Here is a 19,554-nt window from a genome sequence, read left to right on the forward strand (position 1 = left end):
TTCATTTACTGCATTTTTATATTTTCTCCTTTCATCAATTAAATTCAATGTTTCTTCCATTGCCCAAGGATTTCTACTAGCTCTCATCTTTTTACCTACATGATCCTCTGCTGCCTTCACTATTTCATTCCTCAAAGCTGCCCATTCTTCTTCTACTGTATTTCTTTCCCCCATTCCTGTCAATTGTTCCCTTATGCTCTCCCTGAAACTCTGTACAATCTCTGGTTTAGTCAGTTTATCCAGGTCCCATCTCCTTGAATTCCCACCTTTTTGCAGTTTCTTCAGTTTTAATCTACAGTTCATAACCAATAGATTGTGGTCAGAGTCCACATCTGCCCCTGGAAATGTCTTACAATTTAAAACCTGGTTCCTAAATCTCTATCTTACCATTATATAATCTATCTGAAGCCTGTCAGTATCTCCAGGGTTCTTCCATGTATACAACCTTCTTTCATGATTCTTGAACCGAGTATTAGTTATGATTAAGTTGTGCTCTGTGCAAAATTCTACCAGGCGGCTTCCTCTTTCATTAGCCCCAATCCATATTCACCTACTATGTTTCCTTCTCTCCCTTTTCCTACTACCGAATTCCAGTCACCCATAACTATTAAATTTTCGTCTCCCTTCACTATCTGAATAATTTCTTTTATTTCATCATACATTTCTTCAATTTCTTCGTCATCTGCAGAGCTAGTTGGCATATAAACTTGTGCTACTGTAGTAGGCGTGGGCTTCGTGCCTATCTTGGCCACAATAATGCGTTCACTATGCTGTTTGTAGTAGCTTACCCGCACTCCTATTTTTTTATTCATTATTAAACCGACTCCTGCATTACCCCTTTTTGATTTTGTATTTATAACCCTGTATTCACCTGACCAAAAGTCTTGTTCCTCCTGCCAGCAAACTTCACTAATTCCTACTATATCTATCTCTTACCTATCCATTTCCCTTTTTAAATTTTCTAACCTACCTGCTCGATTAAGGGATCTGACATTCCAGACTCCGATCCGTAGAACGCCTGTTTTCTTTCTCCTTATAATGACGCCCTCCTGAGTAGTCCCCGCCCGGAGATCCAAATGGGGGACTATTTTACCTCCGGAATATTTTACCCAAGAGGACGCATCATCAGTTAACCATACAGTAAAGCTTCATGCCCTTGGGAAAAATTACGACTGTAGTTCCCCCTTGCTTTCAGCCATTCGCAGTACCAGCACAGCAAGGCCATTTTGGCTAGTGTTACAAGGCCAGATCAGCCAATCATCCAGACTGTTGCCCCTGCAACTACTGAAAAGGTTGCTGCCCCTCTTCAGGAACCACAAATGTGCCTGGCCTCTCAACAGATACCCCTCCATTGTGGCTGCACCTGCGGTATGGCTTTCTGTATCGCTGAGGCACGCAAGCCTCCCCACCAACAGCAGGGTCCATGGTTCTTGGGGGCTTAATGTTTCAAAACAATATGAAATGGAATGAGCATGTGAGGATTGTGGTAGGGAAGGTGAATGGTCATCTGGGAGAATTTAAGGAAAGTGTTGTTCATTCGTAAGGGAGGCTGCATATAGAATGCTAGAAAGATATATTCTTCTATTCTGAGCATTTGGGATACACACCAGGTCAGATTAAAGTATGACAGTGAAGCAGTGCAGAGGCAGGCTGATAGATTTGTTACCAGTAGGTTCAGAATACAGGCAAGCATTACAGAGATGCTGCAGGAATTCAAATGGGAATCCCTGGAGACAAGGCTATGTTCTTTTTGAGGAACACTATTGAGAAAATTTAGAGAAATTGGATTTGAATCTGACTGCAGAATGATTCTATTGCCACCAACATACATTTTGCATATGTTTGGGAAAGTCACCCAGAATTGCAGCTCAGGGGAGACTTGCTGTACAGGATGAGAAGGAAAGTTTTTCCTTCTCATCCTGTATGGTAACTCTGCCCTGACCTGCAGTTCTGATTTACTTTCCCAAAATTTACCTCTTTTCCTAGACCTCTCCAGTCCTTTTCCTTCACCCTTCTCCCTTCCCCTTCAACTCTTCTGCGTGAAGAAGGGGCTACTGGCTTCAAACGCTTGCCTATCACAACAGTGTTCTGCCACTGCTTGGTGAGTAGATTTTTTATCCATCCAATAAAATTTTTAAATTGTATGAAGCACAAATGTCAAATACAATCATTCTGTAGCACAAAATACATTTTTCATGGCACACATCATAGAAAAAGACACAATATAATGTGACAAAAACCAACTTTTGATACATTCAACACAGAAAACCCTTTTAAATTTTACATTAAGTTTTTACATCCAAGTTTTTGAGGTGAATTCATCTGACATATGGGATTTTTCTCAGACACAAAGAAAGTACCAGAAGTTTGCTTACATATGTAAATATAAGTGAGTAAATATGCAGACCGGATGGATTTTGCACCTCACTGGTATCATTTCACCTTTTACATTAATGTGTCAAAGATGAACACTGCAGTTTCAGTATTTTTTGCAAAAATGGTGTAAAATGTAGAGCACAACAATGCATGTCTTCCCCCTTGGAGCAGCTAACAGTGCAATGTTTGGCTGCCTAATTACCATGGGCAAATGGTGATTGTATCACTATGATCTAAAGACAAAGGAGCAAAAGAAGCAGTGGACACATGTGGAGTCACCACGAGCAAAAAAGACGAAGACATTGATTGATCGTCGAGCAAAGTGATCCTGAGTGTTTTTTGGGACTACCATGACATGGCAGTGATAGATTATGCTCATAAGGGGCTAACCATTATTGAGCATATAAATGAAAGTTACTGACAAGTTTACAGGAGACTAACAAAACAAAGCATTATAGGAAGCTCTCCAAGGGGATATTTTGCTTCATAACAGTGTCCCATTTTACACAGGATGCAGTCATATATGCTGCTTCTTCGGGCTATCAAATTTTACCTTACAAAATTTTGAGGTGTCATGGCCTATATAAAATTTTAAATATTGAATATTTCATTAAAGAAACTTGTTTCTATAAAGAATTTTTGTTTCATGGTTATTAACAGTGTAATTCCACTCTAAACAATATGAATGACAAAAATAGAATTCATAAAAGAATTTGGAAATATCCTGTCAGGGGACGTCAGCATGCTCTGAATTTCTATGTTTTTGGTTCATAAATAATGGAAAGAGTAAAGCTAACAACACATTGAATAGTTCAAGTATTGAGTCAGTGACAGGCACGTAAACAAGAATTGTCTGTGCACTTAAACAAGACAATTTATCAATGACTCAGTATATGGCAGGTTCATTACCTTTACTCTTCCATTATTTATATTCCCCTAAGTATTTTCACTACCTCATTTATGTTCAAGGTTCCAAGTCCACATCACTGTCATAACTGCATACCCTATACAATTTGAAATTTTATGGTATGGTAAACCAATTTCCCAGAGATGATCATTCTGCTCACATTTAAATTAACCCAGCTACTTATATTTCTCCTTGTGATATTTAAAATGCTTACTTATTAGTGTGTCCTTTTATTGTGTAAACCCGTATTCAGCATTACCACTGCAGGTAGAATTTCTTCTTATCCTCACTGTGTTTCGTTAGTGTGGAGCTGTATAAGAAATTGAAGTGGAAACATTATAAATTAAATATGTTCATTCCCTTATGTATTTCCAGTGTACATAATGTAGTACCCATCATTTATTTTATTTTAATTTGAATTGATTCCATTTTATGCTATTTTTTTCTAGGTGGGCATGTTCATCAATTGAACGTGGCTATTCCCCTTCAGAAGCTCGAGAACTAAGAGCCATTGCATCATTTCACCATCCCTTGGGATTTGCATATGGTTATATCAGAATGGTACCACCTCTGGTCTATATGTTATTTATCATAATTACTTTTCTAACATAATCAAACAAAAATTATTACCCAAGAAATAAATATTCATACATTGTGCTGTTTTTAACAATTACAGTACTAAAACTTAAAAGATTCTGTCTGAAAATCCTCTTTTTTCAATAAGGACTCTTTATCTTTTAATTAATGCCTTTATTGTATTTGAGTTCGTGTAGATGAAAAGGAATGCTTATAGAACAGCAGGAGACCTGTACATGCATGTCATTTATAGTACGGCTACACCTGGAAATTATGTGATAGCCTATTGCAAAACTGAAAGCATCATTGGCATAACCTGTCATTCTGATTGTAGAGTCTTGTACCAAGGAAGCAAGGGAGAGGATATTGTTATGGGTGGTCGATATCCTTTTTCCACAACACAAATGCACACATTGATTAATATGATTCTTCATTTACATCAACTTAAAGTATTTACTTAGCTTGAATAGAGTCAATGTGTTGTGGTACAAGCCTCAATTGTCCTCTTGCAGACAATATTGATCATCTTGCTACAGTTTTCTGTCCTGGTCATTATGTACTGTCATAACCTGTGATTTGAACTGATAGATGCCGACTGGAATATTGAGTCAGTGAGTTAGTGACTCAGGCCCTTTGGTTAGCATTGGCAGCCTTAATACTTGCAGTTGAGAGGGTGTGGGCGGCATGTCGCTTGTTGGTATCTCTCTTGTGATAGGTGTGCTTGATCCAGCACCTACTATCGAACTTTGCACTACATCTTTACCAACCGGTGTGCTGGCAACAGCTTATGCCAGTATTCCTCCCCCCCTGAAATGCCAATCATTGTCTTATAGGGAAGATGCGAATGATTATGGGAAAGGAGGAAAGATGCTGGATGTAGAGATGAGCTGGGAGCCGTGACTGTGGAAGATGGCATACTCCTGAGAGTACCCCGCCATCTGACTTGTGAGGCAACAGCAACATCCTCCAGAAAACTGTTGCCAAGGCACACCTCCAGGCCTAAGGGCATGCCCTGAGGTGATGACGGTGATGGTGACGGTGGGTCCATGTCCATCAGGTAGGCAAGTGAGGACGGCGGGGGCAAGGGCACGTCATCCTTCCAGTCCTCCTGGGGTTCTCTGGTGGCACCAGAGGGCAACTGTGAAAGCTGTGCGGTCCCATGGGGCCGTGAATCTGGGGGAAGTAAAGCAACAGAATCATGGGGCAAATGACATGCACAAATTTGGTTGTGGTGGTGGCATTGCAAACCATTGGGACCTGCAATTAAGTTCATGAAAGAGCCAATTCATTCCTAGATCACATCTCTTTCCCAGCAGCCATGGTTGCCATAAACCTCGAAAAGAACAAAAGCGTGTGGCACAAAGCAGTACTTGTGGACCATTGGCGATGCCAGATGCTGCGGTGGGTGTACCAAGTGTAGCAGCATCCGATGGCAGTGGCCATGCAGAAGTTCTGCTGGTGAGGGTCCATCTCATAGATGGGAGCAATAGAGGGCAAGAAGGAGTTGCAGTGTCTGCTCCTGTGTGTGGGTGGTATGAAGCTTGGCCATCTGTTGTTTAAAAGTGCATACAAAGTGTTCTCCTTCTCCATTGAACTGGGGTTAAATGAAGCACTTGTGAGAAGGCGAATGCCATTTCTTTCACAAAACTGTTCAAAATCACATGAAGTGAACTGTAGTCCATTGTGCAACACATGTATTTTTGGAAAACATTCTATGCAAAATATGGAGGACAACACTTGAATGGTGCTGCGTGAAGCCATAGACACTTCAAATGGGAACTTGCTATACGAATCTACCGCTATGAGTCAATGAGTGTTCCAAAATTGTCCTGCAAAGTCTATGTGCACTCGATGCCATAGTAATTGAGTCCTATTCCAATGTCAGAGGCGGAACAGACTGGTTTTCCATGCAAGTGTGACACTTTGATGTCATCTTTTCAGCCTGGGTGTCCATGCCCACCACGTACAGTACCAGCCTACTAACTGTTTAGTGTCAACAATTCCCCAATATCCTTGGTGGAGCAATCGCAACACACACTTTTGTAACACTTCAGGGAATATGCACACGTGATTGTCCACAGTTATTTTGAACTAGCATCACACTCTGTTGCACTGAAAGGTTATGCCAACATGCAAAATACAGGCACACAACTAAGTTCTGAATACTGTTCAATGAACAAGGCCAAGGTGTGCGAATATAATGCAACAAAATCTTGAGATCAGGATCTGCTTCCGTGGCCTGTGCAATTTTTCTGTAGTGCAAGGGAAAAGATTCCAGAAATTCAGAGCCCTGCTCATCGATTTGGTAACAAGATGTGGCAGATGCATCAGAATCAGAGTCGGGCCAATTAGAAGGCAAGATAGGGTGCCTGCATTGCCATGCTTTTCTGTAGATCTGCATACAATTTCATACTGATACTGCAAAAGCAACAAAGCCCAACATTGCAATTTTTTGGCAGTGCATGTAGGAACCGGCTTTGATGGGTGAAACAAGGACTGATAAGGCTTGTGATCTGTCACTATAAAGAATTTGCGACTGTACGAATAGTTATGTAATTTGGTCACACCATACACAATAACAAGAGCTTCTTTTTCTCTTTGAGAATAATTGCACTGAGTTTGAGTGAGCAGCAAAAGCAATGAGTCTGTCTTGTGCACCAATTCTGCACGAAAGCACAGTGCCGATTCCGTAGGAAGAAGCATCGATCTGCGAAACTACTGGCTTGGCAGGGTCAAAATGCACTAATCATCTGTCATTAAGCAAAACTACTGGCTTGCCAAGGTCAAAATGCACTAATCATCTTCATTAAGCAAAGCGTTTTTTAGTTCCTGAAATACATCTTGATAATCGTTAGTTCACACAAAAGTACAAAATGGCTCTGAGCACTAAGGGACTTAACTTCCAAAAAGTACATTTTTGTGATACAAGCGATACATGGAGCCACAATCTGAGCTGCATTCGGTACAAACCGAATGTAGTATGTCATGTTGCCTGGTACTGACTGCTGTTCAGACAAATTGTGAGGAACAGTCAGGTCACGGATTACAAACAAACGGTATTGGAGGGACTGCACAACCTGACTGTTTATCATATGACCTAAGTACTGTAGTTGAGTTTAAAAAATGTCACACTTTTCGAGACAACACTTGGGAGCTGCTTCTGACAACACTCAAAGTGTTCACAAATTGGCAATGTGTTCCTCTGGTGTATGATCTGAAATGACAATATCCTCAAAGTAGTTTGAACAAAATGGAATTTTTGCAATCAGCTGTTCCAAGTAACATTGAAAAATGGTGGACGTGGAAGCACTGCTGAAGGGCAAACACAAATATCTGAACAGTCCTAAGTGTCTATTTACAACAAACACTTTCTGTGATTCTTCATCCAATGGAATTTGCAAGCAGACATCATGCAAATCTATCTTGGGAAAGTAACATCCTGCACCAAGCCTGTCTACGAGTTCCTCAGGGCAAGGTAATGGATAAGTGTCAACTACTGTCTGTGGTTTGATTGTGGACTTGAAGCCAACACAAATGCGAATGCAACCAGAAGGCTTAGTCAAAAAATGCGAGGACTTGCCCATTGGCCTAGTGACTAGCTTGAACAGGAGCAATTATACAATTATGTAGCAATTCTTTCAATTTACTGACTACCTTGTCTCTTAAAGCAATTGGAATGGGGCAGGCCCAGAAAAACTTAGGCTGTGCAATGTCTTTCAATATAATGTGAGCTAAAAGGTATTAGCTTTCCCCATTCCTTCTGAAAGTAGTTCAAGAAATTCTTTAAGCAAGCTAGCTACAATGTTTTTTGGATTAAAAGCAGTCACTAAAAGTTCATTGTCATGGATTCCAAGACCAGTCAAGTCAAACGCATCTAAACCGAATATGTTCTCACCTTGTCTTGATTTCAGCATAGTAAAAATCACTGTCCTAGTGTGAGATTTGTAAGTGGCAGGCAAGCTACACTGTCCAGGCACTGGAATTTCTTGTCTGTTGTAAGCAGTGAGGCGCTTTCTAGATTTAGAAAGACATGGTGAGCCTAATTGTTCATATGTGACACAATTAAGCAAAGTTACTGAGGCATGTGTGTCTAATTGAAAGATCACTAGACAGCCAGCAATTCCTAATGATACAAATAGTTCATTAGAATCATGTTGCACAGAAGGTGTTGTAGGTTTTGAAAACACAGTGTTCACTGCATGTGCATGAGCCTAATTTTGGGTGGAGTTGGCAAAATTAGCATTTTTGTGACATTGCAAACAAACAGTTTGGACATGGCCTTTTTTTTTCCACGTGTGTAACATGTTGCATTATTGGATGGGCAATCCTGTCTTTTATGGTGAGCAAAACATCAAGGCCAACACTTCACTACATTCACAGTCCTGTTTACATATCTATGTGGCTGTCTGCGTGGCTGTGCACACACTATTTGTTGTGGCTGCTTGGGGTGGTCATGAGCCAGTGGCAACTCAACCCGACAAATTGGGGCCTGGTCAAAATTATCGGCTGCTGTGGCACCCAAATCATATCGCTCTAAGATTTGCAATAATTGAGGAAGTGATGGATCAGAGTAATTTAAGATCTGTTCCCGTATTCTACTATCTGGGACACTGAATGTTATTGCATTGCATATTATTAAATTACTCTAAAGTTGCCACAACTACACTTAAATTTACACTTCCTATTCATGCCCATTAATTCTGTGTACCACTGGCAGTATGTCTGTTCCAGCTTTCTCTGCAAGTGAAAGAACTGATATCTGGCTGCAGCTACTTGGACTTGCTGGTCATAATATTGAGTTAATGCAGAGATTACTTGGTCATAGCTGAGATTGTCAGGAGACACAGTTGGGAATAGTTTTTGTATGAACCTGAACTCTGGGGACCCTGCAATCAAAAGGAAGTATTGTAACTGTGTAGTATCTTGCACACAATGAACTTGACTATGTGCTTGGAGCTGAGTCACATAAGCAAGCCATTGTTCTTCTGCGCCCCTAAATTGCCAGAATGTCGGTATGCAGGTCAGCGGGCAATTGTTGGGTTGGTTGGTTGGTTGGTTGTGTAGCCGATGCAGCTTGTGCAGCAGTGGCTGTTGTACTGTCATCAGTAGGGCAGCAGTTTGTTGGTTTTGAAACTGACAAAGTTATATTAGATCCATCACATTGGCCATCTGCGGCTGAGGTGCAGGGGCAGGGGTTGGAGGGGGCAGGGAATTCATGGTTTACACAAATACATCATATCAAAAAGCAAGCAAAGCCTCTGAAAAGAGAAATGTGGTTAGCTCTGTGGCTCCCCTCCCGAAATACATGGAAGAACACAACAACAAATTGGGAATTACAAATGCTTGAACACAAACATCCCTGTAAGGTAAACCACAAGAAAAGCAAGCAAAATCTTCAGCCAAATGGATTAACTTCAGTCGCCACTGAATTATACTCATCGACACTGTAGTATCCTTGTCACCACTGTAGAGTCTTGTACAAAGGAAGCAAGGGTGAGGATGCTGTTATGGGTGGCCGGTACCCTCTTTCTGCAACACAAATGCACATGTGGATTAATATGGTTCTTTATTTACATCAGCTTAAAGTATTTACTTATCTTGAATTGAGTCCATGTGTTGTGGTACAAGCTCATCAGTAATAGTCCTTCTGCAGACAATATCGGTAATCTTTCCATAGTCACAATTCTGGTCACTATGTACTATCATAACCTGCAGTGTCAACTTACAGGTTCCAGCTGGAATATTACACTACTGGCCATTAAAACTGCTACACCAAGAAGAAATGCAGATGATAAATGGGTATTCATTGGTCAAATATATTATACTATAACTGACATGTGATTACATTTTCATGCAATTTGTGTGCATAGATGCTGAGAAATCAGTACCCAGAACAACCACCTCTGGCCATAATAATGGCCTTGATACGCCTGGGCATTGAGTCAAACAGAGCTTGGATGGCGTGTACAGGTACAGCTGCACATGCAGCTTCAACACAATACCACAGTTCATCAAGAGTAGTGAGGGCATATTGTGATTTGCCAGTTGCTCGGCCACCATTGACCAGACATTTTCAATTGGTGAGAGATCTGAAAAATGTGCTGTCGAGGGCAGCGGTTGAACATTTTCTGTATCCAGAAAGGCCCGTAAAGGACCTGCAGCATGCGGTCGTGTTTTGCAGGGATCGAATGAAGGGTAGAGCCACGGGTTGTAACACATCTGAAATGTAACATCCACTGTTCAAAGTGCTGTCAACGCGAACAAGAGGTGACAGAGGCATGTAACCAATGGCACCCCATACCATCATACCGGGTGATATGCCAGTATGGCGATGATGAATACACACTTCCAATGTGCGTTCACAGTGATGTCGCCAAACACAGATGCGACCATCATGATGCTGTAAACAGAACCTGGATTCATCCGAAAAAATGATGTTTTGCCATTCGTGCACCCAGGTTCGTCATTGAGTACACCATCACAGGCACTCCTGTCTGTGATGCAGCGTCAAGGGTAACCGCAGCCATGGTCTCCGAGCTGATAGTCCATGCTGCTGCAAACGTCATCGAACTGTTCGTGCAGATGGTTGTTGTCTTGCAAACGTCCCCATCTGTTGACTCAGGGATCGAGACGTGGCTGTACAATCCGTTACAGCCATGTGGATAAGATGCCTGTCATCTCTACTGCTAGTGATACAAGGCCATTGGGATCCAGCACGGCATTCCGTATTACTCTCCTGAACCCACTGATTCCATGTTCTACTAACAGTCATTGGATCTCGACCAACGAGAGCAGCAATGTCACAATACGATAAACCGCAATCATGATAGGCTACAATCTGACCTTTATCCAAGTCAGAAACGTGATGGTACGCATTTCTCCTCCTTACATGAGGCATCACAACAATGTTTCACTAGGCAACACCGGTCAACTGCTGTTTGTGTATGAGAAATCGGTTGGAAACTTTCCTCATGTCAGCACGTTGTAGGTGTCGCCACTGGTGCCAACCTTGTGTGAATGCTCTGAAAAGCTAATCATTTGCATATCACAGCATCTTCTTCGTGTCAGTTAAATTTCATGTCTGTAACATGTCATCTTCGTGGTGTAGCAATTTTAATGGCCAGTAGTGTAAGTCAGTGAGTTAGTGACTGAGGCCCTCCGGTCAGTGTCGGCAGCGTAAATACTTGCTGTCGAGAGGTGTTGGCGGCACATTGCTTGTTGGTGTCTCTCTGGCCTTTCTCATGATAGGCGCGCTTGATCCAGCACCTACTATTAATCTTGGAGCTACATCTTTGCCGACCAGTGTGCTGTCGACAGCTTATGCCAGTACACTGACTCCAATACTGACTAATTAGTGGGATACCTTATTTCTGTAACAAATACTGACAGACGGAAGTAAAGTGCAGTTAAGTCTAGTGATAAGCCATGGTGTAGGACCACTTCTCCCAAACAGTTTTTCTGGAAATGTCTCGATAAGGAGTCATATGGTGACATAATGTGAATGAGCACTAGAAACTGCCACAAATCCTTATGCTGATTCAGAGCATATATTTTTCGCAAAAATTTTTGCTACTATGTATGTTCACCTTTCTTCAGATACAAAACATGTTCTCATTTGAAGAGTATATCTCAGAAAAACTACTCCCAAAACATTGCAACATAATCTCAAAAAATTGTTTCTTATAGGTGTGATCAACAAGCAGGATGTCAAGAAATAATCATTGTAGTGTGTAACACCACATCTTCCTCTCATTGTGATTCATCACTTTTTAAACTTATAAAGAATGTTGCAACCAGTTGCGGAAACATAATTTATTTATCTTGTTGCAAATCGATTTCGACTGATATCAGTCATCATTAATGTATTTTTCTAACTAGTGCATGCCATAAGTAGAAGTACTGTCCTTGGCAGATTTCTGTTGACTACTTTCATTTTGGCCATCTACAATCAGCACTTTGGTTTCTTCTGAATGGAAAATATTCTCACTCTCTGTATTTACTTATCTGAAGAAAACAGCCACATTCTTTGTTAGACTCATATGAATGTACGCTCGTGAACATTTTTAGTTTCCCTTTCATCTATATAAATGTTGCAATATAGCAAACAAAATAATTTCAAAAATGCAAGTCCTTGTTCATTCAGAGATACCCTATAGTTTCCAAAAGAACATCTCATAACAATAAACTTTACTGTTCTTACTATATCACATTTTGAAACAATATATTTCTGTGTGATTTTGTTTCAGACCCAACTGATATATAATGATGGCAGCAAAAGTGACACAGTGATCGAGGTGAATCTGAGACATCCTGGAAAAAATGATAGGAATGTTGTATGTAATATCACTTAAAACTCTAGATTTATTTTGAATTATTAATATCTGATAATGTCTAATATTAATGGAGATTTATTGTCCATAAAGATAGTATAAACTGTCATACAGTTCATATTCAAGGTTGTCGATCTATTTGTGTGTGTGTGTGTGTGTGTGTGTGTGTGCGTGTGTGTGTGTGTGTGTGTTTGTTTGTTTTAGACTGCTATTAAAATGTTGATACTTTTACGACAAAAATATTTAATAAAGGACTTCCATACCACTTCAAGAGCTGTCCTAACTTATGGAAACTGTTGTTCCACTCAAAAACAAGTCATATCATTCCCTTTTGTTCAATGTGGCCCATTTATTATTTCTTTTTCTAGGCAGTCATTTCCATTCTCACATCTGCTTAGGTTGGTGGTGGTTGGTTGATTCAGGGAGGGGACCAAACAACCAGGTCATCGGTCCCAAATATGCTTAATATGTGGTTTCAGTTTTCACTGATACATGCAGACATTCTCCTATCACACTGAATCAGCTAAATAAAAATAATAATAATTAAAAAAAGGTTTATTTGATCTGGGATGGTCCACAGGTTTTGTGTAATTATTAATGCAGTTTATTCCGTTTAAGTCTGTCACATTCTTTTTTTATTTATTGTCTTTGCATCAATCTATGTGTAACATACTGTTCTGTTTTGTTGTATTCAAGATAAATTACATATGGGCTTCTGCACTGACTCTGCTCATACTATTTACTTATTTAGTGTATGATTTTTATGGGTTTGCTATAATATATATGAAAACACAAGGTATAAAACAACGTAATCACAAGGGTAAAATGGAACACGCAAAGAGTGTACAGTGGGACCTTGCTTAACGAGCACGTCCCATAATGCACAATTCACATAATGAGCAAAACAAATTGCAAAAAATAATTACTTGCTTAATGAGCATTGTTCCACATGATGAGTGACAGCAATTCAGTGCGACGTCACCAGCCGTTCACACATGGCAGGGGGAATCTTTCAATCTTCAGCAGTGGCATATGAACAATGTATTTAGTATATACTCAAGTCTGGGCTTAGCACTCTTTTTGCTACCATCTTAGTGCAGCTTGTGATCACACATTTTTCTAAACTTTTGTTCACATAGCGTTTTTTTGTGTGCAAATTTTAATAACCTTCATAGAAATGTCCTTGAATATAAATCCTCAAGAAGATGACCATAAGAGAAAGAAAATGACCATAGAAATTAAATGTAAAATCATTGCAAAATGGAAACGTTTTTGTGAGCATTGCTGATGTAGCACACACGTACAATCGGTCTACATCAACTATTTGCACTATCCTCAAGAACAAGAACGAGATTTAAGAGATAGATGCTTCAAGGGAGTGGCAAGAGTATCTAAACAATAGTTTCTTTTTCTGGATGATGTTGAAAGGTTGCTCCTTATATGGGTAAATGAAAAGCATTTGCAAGGCGACACTATTAACAAGAACATAATTTGTGAGAAGCCGAGAATGATTTTCACTGACCTCATTAAGAAGACGCCAGGTTCATGAGCAACCGAAGAAGTGTTTAAGGGAATGGTGGGTGGTTGGAGAAATTTAGGAGAAGAACCGGCATCCACAGTGTTGTGGGACACAGTGAAGCAGCCAGCTCTGACACAAAGACAGAAGAGAACTTTATCAGCAACTTCAAGATGCTCGTAGATTCTGACAAGACGGGTCTACTGTGGAAAAAGATTCTGAAGCATACATTTATAACAGCAAAGGAGAGTCCATCGGATTCTCTTAGATTCTGACAAGACGGGTCTACTGTGGAAAAAGATTCTGAAGCATACATTTATAACAGCAAAGGAGAATCCATCGGACAGCCACAAGCCAATGAAAGACTGTCTCACACTGCTATTCTGTACCAATGCAAGTGGTGATTTGAAAATTAAACCACTGCTTGCTTACCATTAGCAACTCCATGAGCCTTCAAGAAGTGTAAAGTCAAGAAGGTCAGATTAAATGTGATGTGGAGGTCCAACAACAAAGCTTGGGTGACGTGACCTTGTTTGTGATTGGGCCAATGAAATGTTTGGTCCTTCAATGAAAAACCTATTTGTATGAGTTTAATCTGACACTCCATGTCTTGCTTGTTATTGAAAACGCTCCTTCCCATTTCCAGGCCTACAAGACAACATCTTTGAAGAATTTCAATTCATCAGTATCTAATTTCAGCCTGCCAACACCACTCCATTACTCCAGCCTATGGACCAGCAGATTATTTCTAGCTGTAAGAAGCTCTACATCAAAACGCTCTTTGAGCATTGCTTCAAGTTGATTGAAGCTACCAGTCGCACTCTCAGAGAGTTATGGAAATATCACTTCAACATTGTTGCCTGCATGAAGATGATAGAAAAGGTGTAGGAAGGGGTTACCAAGAGAACTCTCACTTCTTCTTAGAAGAAGCTTTGGTGGGAGTGCTTTGTCAAATGTGACTGTGAGGCATTTGAGTCGGTACCTGTGGAGCCTTTAGTCAACGAGATTGTGTCTCTGGCCAAGAGCAATGAACTAGAAGTAGATAACAATGATACTGATGAGCTTGTGGAAGATCACACCAAGAAATGACCACTGAAGAGCTTATAGAGTTGCAGCATGTTTCAAAGCGGGAAGTTGTGGAGAGGAGTTCTTCAGAGGAGGAGGAGGAGGCAATAACAGCAAAGCAGCAATCTTCTGGTGCAAAAAGAGAAATGCTAAAAGCATGGGAATCAGCTGCATTGTACTCGAAAATCATCACCCCAATAAAGCAGTAGCTTCTCACACTACAAATTTATTTGACGATAATGGTGTGCCACATTTTTGCCAAGTGTTGAAGCATCAGCAGAGCCTGTAGATAGCTTCCTAGTAAAAAATAATTAGTTGTGTATCATGAATAATGAAGTACATAATACTGTATGTATAATTTTCTTTGAATAAATGCCGTGAATAAGATAAAACTTTTAGTACTTTTTCTGGAGGCAATGCATTATTGTATTTTATGTTAATTGATGGGATAAGATGTATCACTTAACAAGTGTTTTGCACTACGAGTAAGTTTCTGGAACAAATTATGCTCGTTAAGCAAGGTTCCACTGTATATATAAATTTAAATTTTACAGTTGAGACCATTAATTCAGTTCAATCCAGAGTTTGAAACTTCAAAGAAATCACATTTTTCTCTTGAATATGCTGTAAGGGGGCATTCGGTGATTGTGGTGAACAGCCTGACAAGGTACTCCATAGTCGCAGGTAGGTGATTCAGTTATTCCCTGATGATAAAATGAATCACAACAGATGCCACATGAATTATTATTCTATTAAGGGTTTTCCGTATGTGGTAAGGCATTTCCATACCTGGTAGTGGTGAAAAAGGGTCAATAACAGGTAGAACTGGATCCGGTTTCAGGACTGCCCAATGTTCTCTTCACATGTCACTGATTTTGCAATTGCCCCTCAAAGGTAGTTATGCTAATGGTAATGGACGAGATGTAGACTTTAGCCTCTGCAGAGCAGCATCAGCCAGGTCACTGTGCATTAGAAGGTGGAGAGTGGCTAAAATTGTGTTGTATTCCTTAATTAATCTTTCCTGTCTGTGAATATGGGAAGGAGCTATGGGACAAGGTAGGGGAGTGGTTTTTAGATAGCCACTAATTCTTCTGGACTGCAGTATTTGGCAACCAGGTACACAAGATTAAGTGCTGATGTTGTGTGGATGGTTGCATTCACCTCTCAAGACACAATTTATGGATTATGTTGTTCCTGGCATTGGATTTTACTGTGGTGTTTTCTAGTTATTTTTTAAAAGATAATGTTAGTCTGTTGTTATCCCTAAATATTTTGAGAAAAGATTATAGCAAACTGAGTTGTTGCTGAAATATGCTTGGGACCCTAGTTATGCTTGTTTTTATTATTGAGATGAAAACATGACACCTCAGTTTTGGTCTTGTATTGAATTAGTCTCTAGTTGGCAAAGTATCTCCCTAGCACAGTAAGGTCTTCCGATGAAATGTTGTTGCCTTCCTCTTAGTAATTACTGTGGGTGTTAAAGGACAAGATAAATTTTGTAGATGTATTATTTGGTATATCTGAAATATACAGATTAAACAGGACAGCCTTGAGCCAGCTCATTATTTATATGTCTCATTTTACTCTAAGTGTTTCCTGTTATTAATTGGAAAGGCCTTTCACAGAGCATATTATTTAATAAAAATTGTATTTGGCCACTTTGTACTACACTGAGAAGTTTATAAAGAAGACCTTTCCTCCAAACCATGTTGTATGCCACAGTCAAGTCATTATACACGACTAAGGTCTCAACCATTTCTCAAACACAGCCTCAGTATATGTTGTTAGGTTGAATAAATGGTTGACACAATTGTGATGCGGTCTGAATTCAGCTGTCCTTTGGTAATGTGTTCTGGTATTAATAGGCAAATTCACTCTAAAATTGTTCTTTCTAGGAGTTTGTAAGGTAGCTTTCAGGTAGATTCTTTGATTTGTATTGTGATGGCCCTGGGAGTATATCCTGTTAGCAGGATGTCAGAGAAAAATGGCATAGTCATTTTCTTGTATGTTTTCCAGAATATTTAAGGAAAGTAGGGTAGATTCCATCAAATCCAAGAGCTCTGCCAGGCTTAGTGTTTTCTAAGGCTTTATTTACATTATCAACAGTAAATATCCCTGAGTATACAGGATGAGCAGTTGTTGCTTGGTGGTGTATTTTCAGTTGTTTTTTAATGGTTAGAGAGCATTGCAACTCATGCTGCAATTTGGGTTGCTGATATTTCTTAAGGGTGTATACAGGTGAGTTAGAGCCACCTAGTTTCTTGTGGAGGTTCCAAGTTTTTCTACTTGAATTTTGAAGTACATGTTACTGGTTGTTTGTTCCCATTTTTTATGATGTTATGCACCTAGACAGTTGAGGAGCTCATCAACTATTTCAGTCTCTGCCATTCTGAAACCATGGCAAAGCCTCTCTGTATCATCATTACACTCCAGAAAATATTCTCTTTAGAAATGAAGGAGTATATGAATTTCAGCTTTTGTTGTAATGGCTTTGACAAATCTGTGGTAACTGCTGCCTTTTGTAGGGATCCATCAGATGACTGTATGTAGCTGTGGAACAACTTTATCCCACTGGGCCTTTCCAAAATTCCACTTAGGGTTTGGCGTAGAATGGATGATGGGGATTTGAATTCCAATTTTGATCATAATGGGATGGTTTTGACTGTGCCGAAAATTGTCTATAACTCTCCTTGAAACTGCAGTTGGCGAGTTTTGAGAGTCCTCAGGCAAAGCACAGGTCTGGATTCAATTCTATATTCTAAACAGCTGATCTGAAAGAATTACATTCTTTGGCCTCAAAAATGAAATTAAGATTATTAGAATAGGTCATTATTTTTGTCCACAGTTTGATATTTCCAGGTAGTGTGGTGGCTATTAAAATCACCTGCATATATTGCAGGGTGTGGGTGTACTTCTAACATATTGTCAGTCCAAGGTATTTGAGGTGGTTTATAAACATTGACAATGATGATACCTGCTATTTTTGTTGTTATTTGTTAGACATTTGAAATTGTATGGGAAATTAATTCAGAATTATTGATGTCATTCTAGATGTAGGTTTCAATTCCACATGAGCAATGGTAGGTGGCTCCAAGTAGGTCATATTGGTGTACACAGGTGTTGAAAATGATAGCAGCAAATCACTGTTTTCCCGTCCTGTGTCTAATTTGTGATATAATCATACAAACTATCAACAGATGTTTGGACGATTATATTCTATACGGAAGATGACATTCCAGTCAATGGCCAACCACGCCAACAGTGATGTCAGGGCACCTATAAAACAGGGTAGTGTTTGCTGGGTAGTACCACATTCACAATTGCTGTGCATACAATCACAGATGGTTCAGTATACACAGAGAAGTTGCCTAGCAGACTCTCTGCAACGGTGTGCCATAGAAAAAATTGAAGCAGGACAGTCACAAACTGATGTGACTTGGTGGCTTAGTGTGAACCGTTCTGTTGTTTCTTGGATGTGGCGACAGGGTAAAGAGACCAAAAGTGTATCCCAAAGACCATGACAAGGCCGAACACGTGTGGCATCACAAAGAGAAAACCGTTGTTTGACTGTAATGGTAAGACAGTACCACCTCAATGCCACATGGCACCTGGCATCTAATCTCGCAGCATCCACTGGGCATGTTCTATTGAGGCAAACGGTGTACAGAAAGCTTTGACAGAATGGCTGTTATTGTTGGAGACCTGCTGCATACATATGATTTGTCTTCATGGAAGGAAATGTCTACAGTGGAGTTGTCAAAATGCCACCTGGTTTGTTGAAAAGTGGGCCAATGTTCTTTTCACAGATAAGCACAGATTTGGCCTGGAGAGTGATTGTCAACAGATTCCTATCTGGAGGTAATGTGGAACACGATTTCAGGACCCAAAAATTGTGGACAAAAACTGATATTGAGGAGGACCCTAATAGCACAGGCAATGATTATGTTGACCATTCAAACACCTCTTTATGAAATTAAACAAGTGTATCTGCAAGTTTTAACTACTGTCAGGTATCGTGAGGAGATCTTTGGATCTCATGTGCGGTTGTTATGAGGTACTGTGTGCCTAGACTTGGTATTCATGAATGATAATGCTTGACCTCATAGTGCACGAGTGGTTGATGCTTCCTTGGAAATGGTAGATATTACATGCAAAACATGGCCTGCTTGCTCTCCAAATTTGAATTCTGTAGAGCTTGTCTGGGATGCACTAGGGAGACAAACTGCATCATGTCAGCATCCATCAATCACTCTCCAAGACTTCCGAGCAGCTCTGCCAGACGTATGGGCACTATTGGCTCAGCATGAGATTGATGACATCATTCACAGCAAGTCCCATCATCGTGAGGCCTGCACTGCTGCCAGATATGGTCACACCCCATATTAAGCACATTAACCAGTTGTCGGAATGTGGATGAAAATCTTTTAAGTTGAAAAAAACGAACAACGTTTTTGTGTACCGTCTTCCATGTAGCATTTGTTTATATTCTATATTCTTTAAATTGTTTCTGCTTTATTATCAACTGTTTAAACTGTTTTGTGGCCAAATAAGTGCAATCTTGAAAAATTTCCATATATTCCTTAAATTTTGGACACCAGTGTATTTTGCCTCTTTGCTGTTGTTTGTCTTCATCTGCTATGTGGCTTTCTGGGATAATGGTCTTCTATGTTTCTAGCAAGAGCTTTGACATGCAGTCACTCTTAGCTCTGCTAAGACCTTCAGCATGTAATTGGAAGAATCAGAAAATTATCTGAGATTTCTTGACATTTAGCCCTGAGACGGGC

General features: G+C 40.0%; 1 protein-coding gene across 1 annotated transcript in view; it reads left to right on the forward strand.

Moving 5' to 3' along the window:
* The window catches only part of LOC126177144 (uncharacterized), a 219,088-nt gene that overhangs the window by 172,511 nt on the left and 27,023 nt on the right, over window positions 1-19,554 (forward strand). The window contains exons 12-13 of the mRNA XM_049924416.1: window positions 3,733-3,844; window positions 12,106-12,192. Of these exons, the coding sequence (XP_049780373.1) occupies window positions 3,733-3,844; window positions 12,106-12,192 (199 nt within the window). The remainder of the gene's footprint in view (window positions 1-3,732; window positions 3,845-12,105; window positions 12,193-19,554) is intronic.

Source organism: Schistocerca cancellata, chromosome 3 (assembly GCF_023864275.1).
Source record: "Schistocerca cancellata isolate TAMUIC-IGC-003103 chromosome 3, iqSchCanc2.1, whole genome shotgun sequence".
In the NCBI taxonomy this organism is placed as follows: Eukaryota; Metazoa; Arthropoda; class Insecta; order Orthoptera; family Acrididae; genus Schistocerca; species Schistocerca cancellata.